The 14,657-nt window shown below is 43.0% G+C and overlaps 1 protein-coding gene across 4 annotated transcripts in view; it reads left to right on the top strand.

Annotated features, from left to right (window-relative positions):
- Nucleotide 1: 1 nt before the first annotated feature.
- Nucleotides 2-14,657, top strand: part of STYXL1 (serine/threonine/tyrosine interacting like 1) — a 64,219-nt gene continuing 49,563 nt past the window's right edge. For 2 of the 4 annotated variants that reach the window (XM_036905454.2, XM_036905451.2), the window contains exons 1-2: nt 2-176; nt 9,161-9,264. In XM_036905454.2, the coding sequence (XP_036761349.1) occupies nt 9,162-9,264 (103 nt within the window). In that variant the 5' untranslated portion in view covers nt 2-176; nt 9,161. Of the gene's footprint in view, nt 177-8,004; nt 8,146-9,160; nt 9,265-14,657 lie in introns of those variants that run through there. The other 2 variants (XM_036905453.2, XM_057487253.1) reach the window with 2 other exon arrangements.

Raw genomic sequence — 14,657 nt, 5'->3', positions numbered from 1 at the left:
GACGGAGGGGCACGTTCTGCTCCGTGGGAGCGCAGTTCTGGGCTCGGTCGTAACGAGCGTCAAATTTGTGCGGCTGGTGGGGGATACGCGGTCGGACTGGGAGGGAGAGTCGGCACCCGAGAGGTGGAAGAGGACAGGCTTTAGGCTGGAAGAGCCTTAGAGGAGCCGTATTCCAGGTGGGGCTCCAGACAGGCCCTGACAGGGAGACCGGCCAAGGTCGTCAGCAGGTCCGGTGTAGCTGGTGCGGTCCGCCCCTGACCTAAGCCAAACCTAATCCTCCTGCCCCTGGAGGCAGGAGGGGGCTTTGAGCTTTGGAACACCCTGGAAAGGAAAGGGGGAAGGGGAGGTTGAGAGTCCCTGGGGGTGGGGCGGGAGGATGGGGTGCCCTCTAATCATCTTTAGCGTGCCCCCCCCACCCTGTTCCACATACGTACCGCCCACTCGCCAGGTGCACAGGACCTTTACAGTTTACAAAGCTTTAGAGACACCTCTAACGGAGTGGCCGACACTGAGCACTGACAGCGCTAGGCACTGCCCCTACGAGTTTACAGGAAAGCAAGGAAAACACCTGTTACAGGTGAGAAACGGGTATCGAGGTGAGATCTTGGCAGTCATTCAGTCCCTACTCAGGTGTGAGCACAGCCAAGTTGTTTCTGCTTGAGGGACAAAGACACTGTGGCTGAGCTCTGTTAAGTGGATTTGTTCAGTGTTTACCCAAGCAGAAAGTAAAAATATGGTTCCTGCTTACAAGGAGTTTTAAGCTTCATTTTTTTTCCCTCCCTGCTATTTTTTGGGCATGAGAGTTTCTTGCCCTCAAAAGTTCAGAGTCAAGTGGGGCAGTTTATATGGGCCACAGTTCGTTGCCTTAATAAAGGAATGTACAAACTCAGTAGGGCGACCAATGACTGAGCCTGCCTGGAAACAGTGGCTGGGAAGAAGGGGTGAAAAGAAAAGCAGGAACGCCAAGGAACCTACTGACAAGGGGGTGCATGGTAACTGGCTTACAATTTCCTCCCTTCCTTCCACTTACTAAGCTACTAAGATGTGCCAGCCGAGTCTTGGAGCTGGGTATTCGGCAGCGAACAAGATCCACACATTTTCTGCCTTCAAGGAGCTGAGTGTAGTCACGAAGACTGGTAAATTGCAGGCAGTATGACACCGGCAACATTAGGAGAATTAGAATGTGCTGTGGGAACCCGGAGGTGGTGCATCGAACGTCCTCCATATTTGGGGTGAGATGGGGGCCGTGTGAGAGAGGACCTCTTGAGGTGAAAACAGCTAAACCGAGAAAAGAAGAGTAGAAATTACTCAGTGGGGCTCCAGAGGAGGGAGAGCCCCTTGCTCGGGCATTGGAGTTCTCTGAGGGGCATTAGTAGATGGGCTTTAATAATGATTTCTGTTGGAGTGGGGACTTGATGAGTAGCCCTTTATCTTAACCCTGATTGTGTCCTTGGGTGATACACCCCTCTGTCTCACCACTGGAACTGAGAGCACCTTGTGGTCAGGTGTGTCTTTCATCTCTGAGTCTTTATTGTCCAGGCCAAGAGTGGGTCTCTGGATTTTGGGAGAGTTGAATGGTTTTAGATAAGGTTGGAAAAACCAGATTCTTCAAGACCTGTGAATATTATCTGAGAAGTTTGTATTTTACTCCTTGGGAGGCAAGTGTCCATTGAAGGCCTTTATGATACCATCAGACCTGTGTTTGAGGAAGCTTAGGCTGACCTCAGCAGGCTAAGGATTGCAAGGCAAAAATGTGGAGGGCAGGGAGATGTTTAGGAGACTATCCTAAGAGATGATAAAGATACAAGTTAGGATGGTAGTCATAGGAACAGAGGGTGGGGCCAGTAGGGAGCAGTCTCAAGGGAAGAGTTGATGAGTTTATGCTCACCTGGGTTTAAGAAATGAATGAAAGGGATGTGGAAAGTCAGACTGACAGAAGTGTATATGTACAGAAATGGGGAACTTTGGGGTGTGGAAGGAGAGCTAGCTGGAGAAAAAAATAAAGAGCTCCACTTTAGGCAGGCTGAATTGGAAGTGATGGTGAGTTGTCTACATGGAAATATCTAGGAACCAGGACAGATTTGCTGCCATAGCCTAAATGTCTGGTTCACATTGTCAAAACTGTGAACTTAACTCACTGTTGAAGCTTCTGCCCTCCCACTCTTGAGCCGCTTTAGGTTCTCACCTTTGGAGAGTGGTTAACCTCTCTTACTTCTCTATCTTGCTTCCTCACTTAACTCCTCCCACCCTCTTCCCCATGCAGACTGTGACTTCCGACACACTGATCCGTGTTGGTAGAGGGAGGGTTAAGAGTAGAGACAGGCAGGAAAGGTTCCCTTGTCACAAGGCATTATTATTCTCTGAGCTCAACAGAAGTTTGTAGCTGACTCTCTGCTCCATGTGCTGCTTCTGTGGGTCTTTTACCTGCAGTTCCCTTGACCCAGGTGGTTACAGCTCAGTCTTGCTCCTGTCGATTGCTCCCTCAGCCCCTGGTTTCTGGGATCCCCCACTACCTGTGATTGGTCCATTGTCTCTCTAAGTGGCTCTCCTGGACAAAGTGCCTTTAAGATGGCTTCTGTCCTGCCTGGCCTGTATCTGATCTATAGGAAACACTTCTGCATCCTTTGCCCCAACAAATTCTGGGGGGTGCAGGCTGTTTTAAGTGCAGCTTCCTCTCCTTGCTTTGCTAGCAGCTGGCAAGCCTCCAACCTTTTTTTAAAAACTTTTTGTTGTTTATTAATTTTTTAAATTAAGGTATCATTGATATACAATCTTATGAAGGTTTCATATGAACAGCACTGTGGTTTCAACATTCACAAATATTGTCAAGTCCTCCTCACCCCATTGCAGTTACTGTCTATGAGTGTAGTAAGATGCTATAGAGTCATTACTTGTTTTCTCTGTGCTATATAGCCTTCCCCATGACCCTTAATCTCCTTCTTCCTCCCTCCTCGCCCACCCTCCCCAGTCCCTTCTCTTTGGTAACCGCTAGTCCCTTCTTGGAGTCTGTGAGTTTGCTGCTGTTTTTGTTTATTGAGTTTTACTTTGTTATACTACACAAATGAGTGAAATCATTTGGTATTTGTCTTTCTCTGCCTGGCTTATTTCACTGAGCATAATACCCTCTAGCTCCATCCATGTTGTTGCAAATGGTAGGATTTGTTTTCTTCTTATGGCTGAATAATATTCCATTGTGTATATGTACCACATCTTCTTTATCTATTTTGTTTATTCTCTCGAAGAACCAGCTCTTGGATTCATTGACTTTTTCTATTGTTTTATTCTTCTCAATTTTATTTATATTTTCTCTGATCTTTATTATGTCTGCTGACCTTAGGACTCATTTGTTCTTCTTTTTCCAATTTTGATAATTGTGACATTAGACTATTCATTTGGGATTGTTCTTCCTTCTTTAAATATGCCTGGATTGCTATATACTGTCCTCTTAAGACTGCTTTCGCTGCATCCCACAGAAGTTGGGGCTTGGTGTTGTTGTTGTCATTTGTTTCCATATATTGCTGGATCTCCATTTTAATTTGGCCGTTGATCCATTGATTATTTAGGAGCATGTTGTTAAGCCTCCATGTGTTTGTGAGCCTTTTTGCTTTTGTACAATTTATTTCTAGTTTTATACCTTTGTGGTCTGAAAAGTTGGTTGGTAGAATTTCAGTCTTTTGGAATTTTCTGAGGCTCTTTTTGTGGCCTAGTGTGTGGTCTATTCTGGAGAATGTTCCATGTGCACTTGAGAAGAATGTGTATCCTGTTGCTTTTGGATGTAGAGTTCTATAGATGTCTGTTAGGTCCATCTATTCTAGTGTGTTGTTCAGTGCCTCTGTGTCCTTACTTATTTTCTGCCCGGTGGATCTATCCTTTGGGGTGAGTGGTGTGTTGAAGTCTCCTAGAATGAATGCATTGCAGTCTATATCCCCCTTTAGTTCTGTTAGTATTTGTTTCACATATGCTGGTGCTCCTGTGTTGGGTGCATATATATTTATAATGGTTATATCCTCTTGTTGGACTGAGCCCTTTATCATTATGTAATGTCCTTCTTTATCTCTTGTTACTTTCTTTGTTTTGAAGTCTATTTTGTTTGATACTAGTACTGCAACACCTGCTTTTTTCTCCCTATTGTTTGCATGAAATATCTTTTTCCATCCCTTGACTTTTAATCTGTGCATGTCTTTGGGTTTGAGGTAGCATATAGATGGGTCTTGCTTTTTTATCCATTCTATTACTCTGTGTCTTTTGATTGGTGCATTCAGTCCATTTACATTTAGGGTGTTATTGAAAGATATGTGCTTATTGCCATTGCAGGCTTTAAGTTTGTGGTTACCAAAGGTTCAAGGTTAGCTTCTTTACTATCTTACTGTCTAACTTAACTCACTTATTGAGCTATTATAAACACTGTCTGATGATTCTTTATTTCTTTCCCTTCTTATTCCTCCTCCTCCATTCTTCATATGTTGGGTGTTTTGTTCTGTCCTCTTTTTAGGAGTGCCCCCATCTAGAGCAGTCCCTCTAAGATACCCTGTAGAGGTGGTTTGTGGGAGGCAAATTCCCTCAACTTTTGCTTGTCTGAGAATTGTTTAATCCCTCCTTCATATTTAAATGATAATCATGCTGGATACAGTATTCTTGGTTCAAGGCCCTTCTGTTTCATTGCATTAAATATATCATGCCATTCTCTTCTGGCCTGTAAGGTTTCTGTTGAGAAGTCTGATGATAACCTGATGGGTTTTCCTTTGTAGGTGACCTTTTTTTTTCTCTCTGGCTGCCTTTAATACTCTGTCCTTGTCTTTGATCTTTGCCATTTGAATTATTATGTGTCTTGGTGTTGCCCTCCTTGGGTCCCTTGTCATGGGAGTTCTGTGTGCTTCCGTGGTCTGAGAGGCCATTTTCTCCCCCAGTTTGGGGAAGTTTCCAGCAATTATTTCTTCAAAGACATTTTCTATCCCTTTTTCTCTCTCTTCTTCCTCTGGTACCCCTATAATGCAGATTTGTTCCTTTTGGATTGGTCACACAGTTCTCTTAATATTGTTTCATTCCTGGAGATCCTTTTATCTCTCTCTGCGTCAGCTTCTCTGCGTTCCTGTTCTCTGATTTCTAGTCCATTAATGGTCTCTTGCATCTCATCCATTCTGCTTTGAAGTCCTTCCAGAGATTGTTTTATTTCTGTATGCTCCCTCCTTAGGTCTTGCATATTTCTCTGCAAGTCCATCAGCATGGTTATGACTTTTATTTTGAATTCATTTTCAGGAGGATTGGTTAATTCTATCTCCCCAGGTTCCTTCTCAGGGGAGGATGTGGAGGATGTCTGGGTTAGTCTGGTCTGGATCAAATTTTTCTGCCTTTTCATGTTGATAGATGCAGTGGTATGCTGTTGGCTCGTCTGTCAGCTGGGAGAACCAAGACGCTTTCCACTTGCTCCTGGCCTTTCTTTCCTGGGACAAAGGTGACCCCTAGCAGCTTGTTTTGGGCAGTTGCACGTAGACGGGGTCTCTGTTTCTTGCCCAGCCACTATGGAGGAAGCTCCCTTGCTGTGGGCATGGCCAGCCTCAGGCTGCTGCTCTGCTATGGCAGGGCCGCGCCAGAGGGGGAATGGGCATGGGGCTATTTATCGTCGTGAGGGGTCTCAGAGCTGCACTGCAGCCCAGGGGGTTAGGGTGCCCGGAGTTCTACGGGATTCCCAGCTGCTGGGCTAAGTGTCCCAGGATGCTTCCGTCCAGCTGTGGGGTCCCTGTCCCTTTAAGACACTCAAAAAGCACTCGCTTTTCTTTGTCCCAGGTGTGCTGGCTGCAGGGACCTGCTCGCAGGTTTTACTGTCCCGTTTCGCTAGTTTCCCATACTCCTTGCACTGTGTGTCTGTGCTCTGGTGCAGATGGCTTGGGTTGGGTGTTTAGCAGTCCTGGGCTCCCTCTCCTTCCCCGCTCCAACTCCTCTCCTTCCGCCAGGAGCTGGGGTGAGGGGTGCTCGGGTCCTGCTGGGCCGTGGCTTGTATCTTACCCCCTTCGCGAGGCGCTGGGTTCTCGCAGGTGTAGATGTAGTCTGGCTGTTGTCCTGTATGTTCTGGTCTCTCTTTTAGAGATAGTTGTATTTGTTGTATTTCCAAAAATATATGTTTTCGGGAGGAGATTCCCACTGTCCTACTCATGCCACCATCTTGGCTCTGCCCTCCCGTCTTGCTTTTTACCAGCAGGTGAGGGGCAGCTCTTGTTTGACCAGGGAGAGTGCCCCCCTTGGGAAGGAGAGCAGTCTGAAGGACTTGATCCCTGGGGCTGGATTTTTACCCCAATGCCCAGAGACAGTCAGTGAATAAAGAGGTGGGGGTTGTAATGGGGGAAAGTGGATGGGAGCTTGAAGATGGGCTCTGAGCCACAGGCCAGATGGTTACGGGCCAGCTACTAGGTCGGCTTAATGAACTGGGACTAGATGCAAAGCCCATTCTATCTCCCCTATACTCACCACCTCCAATATGGTCTGGGGACAGGGCTTTCAGAGGCAGAGGACCTGGGACCTAACTAGGGTAGGAGTGAGGAGGTCTTTAGGAGGTGTCTCCATGTGGCATCTGTATATATGGCATCAGGTTCCCATTGGTGAAGGCAGGAACAGTGACTGACAATGTATTTGTTCAGCACGTGGTTATTGAGCCCTACTCTGCAGCAGACATCCTGAGTACCAGGTAAGGATGCAGCAGTGAAAGGACAAGGTCCCTGTCCTTACAACCTACAACCTTACAACCTTACAACCTTACATCCTAGTGCAGGGAGATTGCCAGTGAAGCAAACAGACGAGCATGATAATGGCAGATAATGGCAAGAGAAGCGAAGACAAACTCATATTTTGAAAAGATGGCCCTGACTGCCTGTGTAGATGAGATTGTAGGGAGAAAGCAAGCAAGAGGTCTAGCTGCACAGTATGGCATCATCAGGAGAGAGGTGTGTGGGCTAGGGCATTAGCCTGGAGATGGAGAGGTGGATGGCTTTGGAATATATTTAGGTAGTGGAGCTGATAGATTGCATGTTCAGGGCTCTGGGAAGGAGGGATTTGGAATGTGGACTTGAGTACCTAGGTGTGTATCGAGACTGGGAAGACTAAAAAGCCAAACAGGTATTGGAGGTATGGGCCTGTGTGAATTAAAGTTGTATCTTGGCCATGTTATAATTGAGATGCCCATCAGACATCCAGGTGGAGTCTGGATACTCAGTAGAGAGGTCAAACAGGGCCACAGTTTGGGGCTCATTGGTCTCCAAATGGTATTGAAGGTGCTAGACTCTAGATCTGAGAGTGGGGGTTCTCAACTAGCAGTGACTTTGCCTCCTTCTAGGGGATATTTGGCAATGTCTGGAGACATTTTTGGTTGGTACAGCTGGGTGGGAGGCAGGTTTGTTCCTTGATGCTATTTGAACACCTTACCATGTGCAGGGCAGCCCCCTCCCCTGCCAACAAAGGATTCTATGGCCCCAAATGTCATGGGTATGGAGGTTGAGAAGGCCTGTCCTAGAGTGAAAGTGTAGATGGAGAAGAGATGACTGTGCCCAAGGCATTCTACATGAAGAGGTAGAGCTTTCCGCAAAGAAGCCGGAGCTGGTCTTGTCTGAGAGGTTGCAGGGAAGCCTGGACAGTTGGAAGGAGTGCTCAGCAGGGTTAAATGCTAATATGCTCCATCGTTTGAGCCCAGAGAGTAGTGACTAATGGCTTAGGCAACATGGACATTGCTGATGACCTTGCTAAGAGCAGTTTCTTTGGTTTGATGGGGTTAGAAGTGCCAAGGGAGAAGGTTGTGCCAATAGCCAACACTTACTCAGCATATCCTCTCTGCTCAGAATGCCGTACATTTGGAATTTCATTATTCTACACAAAATAGGCATGTACCATTATCCTCATTTTACAGAAGTGGCAATACCATCATTGTCCCTATTTTACAGGTGGAAACAGGTACAGAGAGGCTAATTACTCCTCAAGGTCGGGCAGTGGACAGTAGTAGATAGTGGGATTTCAGACCTACAGAGTTTGGAGGTGAGGAAGCAGAGACAGTCAACACCAGCCCTGGGAGAATTCTTGCTCTTGGGAACAGTCAGGAGCAAGGATGTTTGCATGTCAGTAGGAGTCATCCATTGGAGGCTGACATTCATGACGCTGGAGGAGGTGAGAAGGATCCAGGGCTGGTGTCCAGGTTTGGCCTTTCGCAGGAGTGTTGTGCTCGTAACACTAAAGTGGATGAATCCCAGCTGTTTTGGGCAAGATTACCCCTGGATTCAATTTCTTTTCCACCTTCCTGTGTTCTCCAGAGGCCTGCTGGGTAGCTCCTTGTAGTTCCCACCCCTGCTAAAAGGTCACCCTCCCTGTAGGAAGCTGCTACACAGACCCAGCCCTTGCCCCTCAGTGTCCTTGGGGCACCAGAGGGAGTCGTGCACAGGAGTGCATGTATCAGGCGCTGGCCTGCACTCAGGATGCAGAGCCCAGGCTGTTGGGGCAGTCAGCACCACTCCCCAACACTAACCATCATGATCCTTGTCATAAGACTACAAGGCCCCTCACAAGGGGACTCGGGTCGGCCTCCCCAGGGTCTTGTCACTCTCCCCCTGCTATGGCCACGCCAGGCTCCTCTGACCTCTCTCAGGTACTGAATATGCTCACCTTCCTCACCCTCTCTGCCTCCTCTACCTGACCAAGTCCTGCCTGGCCTCCCAGCTTATCTCAGCCTCACATCTCTGGCAGCCCTTCTCTGAGGCCCTCCTGTTAGCTCCTCCTCTGACACTGGATGCTGGCTCTTTTATAGTGCTTTTCCAACCTTTAAGGATTTTTGGTCCAATGTCTGCATTCCATGCTAGCCATAGCCTTCATGAGGCGGGTGTAGTTTACTAATTATTTCCAGTGCCTGGCATACAGTAGGTTCTCAGTAATAACTTGCTGAAAGAAGAAATGAATTGGTGACTATTTTATAGCCTCCTTGGTGTTGCTGTGGTTCAGATATATTGTGTTCAATATTTTCTCTTCTGCACACATTTCACTACAAAATTCTGAAGCTTTCTCGATCACTTTCATGATTACTGTCATCTTTGTTTGAAAGTACGTGAAGAGTTTAATTCAGTATCTTTGTGACCATTCATTTAAAACAGAAAGAGGTACTAAACCTAGCATTATTGATTCTTCCCAATAGGATGACTGGTTTGGTTTTGTGTGAACCAATAGAGCTGTACAACATCTTGAATCAAGTCACAAAACTCTCCAGATTGACTGAACCCAACTATCTCTGTTTATTGGGTGAGTACTTTAAAAAATATGTTGTAGACAGTTTCCTTCAAAGATTACTTTCGATGAATCAACAAACTTAAATGACTTTAGAAAACCATTAAACTCACTGCACATAACTTAAAATGCTGCTACTGTCACATTACTTGGAAATCATTCTAGATTAAATTTAGAGGGAAATTCCTGGAAGACTTATGTTCTGAGTCCTCTTGTTATTGTTTGAATAAAATATTTTAAATACCCAGCAAATATATAGTAATACTAATAAATACCCATGTACTCACCACTCTAATTTAACATAGTAAATAAAATGTTACAGATGTACCATGACTGCTTCTATATTTTTATATTTTTGTTGCATATTCAGACATGTCAAAATAATGTGTGGTTTGAACATTTACACCAAGAGTACCTTAATATACATTCTTTCTTCAAGTTTCTTTTTCTTTTTTCTTTAAAATTATATTTTTGAGATTTTTCCACCCCATGTCTAAATGTGAAGATCTAATTTATTTATTTTAAATGGTAGCTGGGATGTGTGCCTGTTCCTAATCGATTGCGAGGAGTTGCTTGTATTGTGCTGCCATTGTGAACAGCACTGCGGTCAACAATTTTGAGCATCTCCCCTTGTTTAGGTACAAGAGTTTCTTTAGGATATCTACCTAGAAATGGAATTGCCAAGTATTAAATTCAGCTCCCCTACATGTTGGCAAATTGCCTTCCAAAAAGATTGTTATTAGTTTATACTCCTGTCATCAGTGTGAGAAACACACTTACAATAACTTGTTTTGTTTGCCTTAAAAATTTTTGCAACCTGGTGTGAACTTGTATTATCATGTTTTCTCCTGAATTCAAAGAAAATTGTGATAAAATACACATAACATAAAATTTACCATCTTAACCATTTTTTTTAACATAAAAAGCTTTTAATGTCACAGGTACATATGTTACTCAGAATTTTAAAAAATTTTTTATTAAAGTATGATTGATATACACTCTTATGAATGTTTCTCATGAAGAAACAATGTGGTTACTACATTTACCCATATTACCAAGTCCCCACCCATACCCCAATGCAGTCACTGTCCATCAGTGCAGCAAGATGCCAGAGATCCACTATGTCCCTTCTCTGCGATACACTGTTCTCCCCGTGATCCCCCACACCATGTATCCTAAACATAATACTCCTCAGTCCCCTTCTCCCCCACTCCCCACCTGCCCTCCCACACCCCTCCCCTTTGGTAACCACTAGTTCCTTCTTGGAGTCTCTGAGTCTGCTGCCATTTTGTTCCTTCAGTTTTGCTTCATTGTTGTACTCCACAAATGAGGGAAATCATTTGGCATTTGTCTTTCTCTGCTTGGCTTATTTCACTGAGCATAATGTCCTCCAGCTCCATCCATGTTGTTGCAAATGGTAGGATTTGTTTCTTTCTTATGTCTGAATAGTATTCCATTGTGTATATATACCACATCTTCTTTATCCATTCATCTATAGGTGGACACTTAGGTTGCTTCCATATCTTGGCTATTGTAAAAAGTGCTGTGATAAACATAGGGGTGCCTATGTCTTTTTAAAATTTAATTTAATTTTTATTTTTTATTTTTATTTTGTTATCATTAATCTACAGTTACATGCAGAACATTATGTTTACTAGGCTCCCCCCTTCACCAAGTCCCCCCCACAATCCCCATTACAGTCACTGTCCATCAGTGTAGTAAGATGCTGTAGAATCACTACTTGCCTTCTCTGTGTTGTACAGCCCTCCTCATGCCCCCCCCACATTATACATGCTAATCGTAATGCCCCCTTTCTTTTTCCCTGCCCTTATCCCTCCCTCCCCACCCATCCTCCCCAGTCCCTTTCCCTTTGGTAACTGTTAGTCCATTCTTGGGTTCTGTGATTCTGCTGCTATTTTGTTCCTTCAATTTTCCTTTGTTCTTATACTCCACGTATGAGTGAAATAATTTGGTACTTGTCTTTCTTTACCTGGCTTATTTCACTAAGCATAATACCCTCTAGCTCCATCCATGTTGTTGCAAATGGTAGGATTTGTTTTCTTCTCATGGCTGAATAATATTCCATTGTGTATATGTACCACATCTTCTTTATCCATTCATCTACTGATGGACACTTGGGTTGCTTCCATTTCTTGGCTATTGTAAATAGTGCTGTGATAAACATAGGGGTGCATCTGTCTTTTTCAAACTGGGCTGCTGCATTCTTAGGGTAAATTCCTAGGAGTGGAATTCCTGGGTCAAATGGTATTTCTATTTTGAGCTTTTTGAGGCACCTCCATACTGTTTTCCACAATGGTTGAACTAATTTGCATTCCCACCAACAGTGTAGGAGGGTTCCCCTTTCTCCACAACCTTGCCAACATTTGTTGTTGTTTGTCTTTTCAGTGGTAGAGATCCTTACTGGTGTGAGGTGATATCTCATTGTGGTTTTAATTTGCATTTCTCTGATGACTAGTGATGAGGAGCATCTTTTCATGTGTCTGTTGGCCATCTGAATTTCTTCTTTGGAGAACTGCCTGTTCAGCTCCTCTGCCCATTTTTTAATTGGATTATTTGCTTTTTGTTTGTTGAGGCGCGTGAGCTCTTTATATATTTGGATGTCAACCCTTTATCGGATCTGTCATTTACAAATATATTCTCCCATACTGTAGGGTACCTTTTTGTTCTATTGATGGTGTCCTTTGCTGTACAGAAGCTTTTCAGCTTGATATAGTCCCACTTGTTCACCTTTGCTTTTGTTTTCCTTGCCCGGGGAGATAATGTTCATGAAGAAGTCACTCATGTTTATGTCCAAGAGATTTTTGCCTATGTTTTTTTCTGAGAATTTTATGATTTCATGACTTACATTCAGGTCTTTGATCCATTTCAAATTTACTTTTGTGTATGGGGTTAGACAGTGATCCAGTTTCATTCTCTTACATGTAGCTGTCCAGTTTTGCCAGCACCATCTGTTGAAGAGACTGTCATTTCCCCATTGTATGTCCATGGCTCATTTATCGTATATTAATTGACCATATATGTTTAGGTTAATGTCTGGAGTCTGTATTCTGTTCCACTGGTCTGTGGGTCTGTTCTTGTGCCAGTACCAAATTGTCTGATTACTGTGGCTTTGTAGTAAAGCTTGAAGTTGGGGAGCGAGATCCCCCCCACTTTATTCTTCCTTCTCAGAATTGCTTTGGCTATTCGGGGTCTTTGGTGTTTCCATATGAGTTTTTGAACTATTTGTTCCAGTTCATTGAAGAATGCTGTTGGTAATTTGATAGGGATTGCATCAAATCTGTATATTGCTTTGGGCAGGATGGCCATTTTGACGATATTAATTCTTCCTAGACAAGAGCAAGGGATGAATTTCCATTTGTTAGTGTCCTCTTTAATTTCTCTTAAGAGTGTCTTATAGTTTTTAGGGTATAGGTCTTTCATTTCCTTGTTTAGGTTTATTCCTAGGTATTTTATTCTTTTTGATGCAATTATGAATGGAATTGTTTTCCTGATTTCTCTTTCTATTAGTTCATTGTTAGTGTCTAGGAAAGCTACAGATTTCTGTGTGTTAATTTTGTATCCTGCAACTTTGCTGAATTCCGATATTAGTTCTAGTAGTTTTGCAGTAGAGTCTTTAGGGTTTTTTATGTACAATATCATGTCATCTACAAATAGTGACAGTTTGACTTCTTTACCAATCTGGATTCCTTGTATTTCTTTGTTTTGTCTAATTGCCGTGGCTAAGATCTCCAGTACTATGTTGAATAACAGTGGGGAGAGTGGGCATCCCTGTCTTGTTCCCGATCTCCGAGGAAAAGCTTTCAGCCTCTCGCTGTTCAGTATGATGTTAGCTGTGGGTTTATCATATATGGCCTTTATTATGTTGAGGTACTTGCCCTCTATGCCCATTTTGTTGAGAGTTTTTATCATGAATGGATGTTGAATTTTTGTCGAATGCTTTTTCAGCATCTATGGAGATGATCATGTGATTTTTGTCCTTCTTTTTGTTGATGTGGTGGATGATGTTGATGGATTTTCGAATGTTGTACCATCCTTGCATCCCTGGGATGAATCCCACTTGGTCATGGTGTATGATCCTCTTGATGTATTTTTGAATTCAGTTTGTTAATATTTTGTTGAGTATTTTTGCATCTACGTTTATCAGGAATATTGGTGTGTAGTTTTCTTTTTTGGTGCGGTCTTTGCCTGGTTTTGGTATTAGGGTGATGTTGGTTGGCTTCATAGAATGAGTTGGGAGTATTCCCTCCTCTTCTATTTTTTGGAAAACTTTAAGGAGAATGGGTATTATATCTTCTCTGTATGTCTGATAAAATTCCAAGGTAAATCCATCTGGCTTAGGAGTTTTGTTCTTGGTGCCTATGTCTTTTTGAATCTGAGAACATCTTAACCATTTTTAAATATATAGGTCAGGGTTGTTTAATACATTCATAATATTGTGCAACATTATGTACATCACCAATCCATCTCCATAACTCTTTTCATCTTATAAGCCGTAAAACTGAAACTCTACACATTAAACAGTAATTCCCCTCTCCCCCAACTGTAGTCCTTTGACAATCACTGCTCTACTTTCTGTCTGTGATTATGACTGTCTTGGGACCTCATACAAGTGGAATGTTAGAGTATCTGTCTTTTTGTGACTGGCTTATTTGACTTAGCATCATTATGTCCTCAAGGTTCATCAGTGTGGTAGCATATTGCAGAATTTCCTTCCTTGTTAAGGCTGTATAATATAACATAATATATGTTATATATATATAAACTAATACAATGTAAACCACATTCTGCTTATCCATTTGTCTGTCAATGGACATGTGGGTTGCTTTCATGTTTCAGCTATTGTGAATAATGCTGCTATGAATAAAGGTATACAAATATCTCTTTGAAACCCTGCTTTTATTTCTTTTGGATATATATGCAGAAATTGAATGGCTGGATCATATGGTAGTTCTATTTTTAATTTCTTGAGCATCTGTCATGTTGTTTTCCATAGCAGATGCATCATTTTTTATTTCCACTAACAGTGCACCAGGGTTCCAGTTTCTCCACATCCTTGTCAACACTTTTATTTTTTTGTTTTTGTGTTTGAGTGATAACCATACTAATGGGTATGAGGTGGCATCTCATTATAGTTTTGATTTGCATTTCCCTAATGATTAATGATGTTGAGCAGCTTTCCATGTACTTATTGGCATTTGTATATCTTCTTTGGGGAAATGTCTAGTGAAGTGTTTTACCCATTTTTAATCAGTTTTTTTTCTTTTGAGTGTAGGAGTTTTCTGTATATTCTGAGTACTAATCTCTTTATCAGGTCTAATTTTCATAAAGTTCAGTTTGTCTGTTTTTTCTTTTGTTGCCTGTTTTTGGTGTCATAGCCAAGAAATCAT

Source organism: Manis pentadactyla, chromosome 10, assembly GCF_030020395.1.
Source record: "Manis pentadactyla isolate mManPen7 chromosome 10, mManPen7.hap1, whole genome shotgun sequence".
NCBI classification, from domain to species: domain Eukaryota; kingdom Metazoa; phylum Chordata; class Mammalia; order Pholidota; family Manidae; genus Manis; species Manis pentadactyla.
This window is presented reverse-complemented; position numbering and strand designations above follow the sequence as displayed.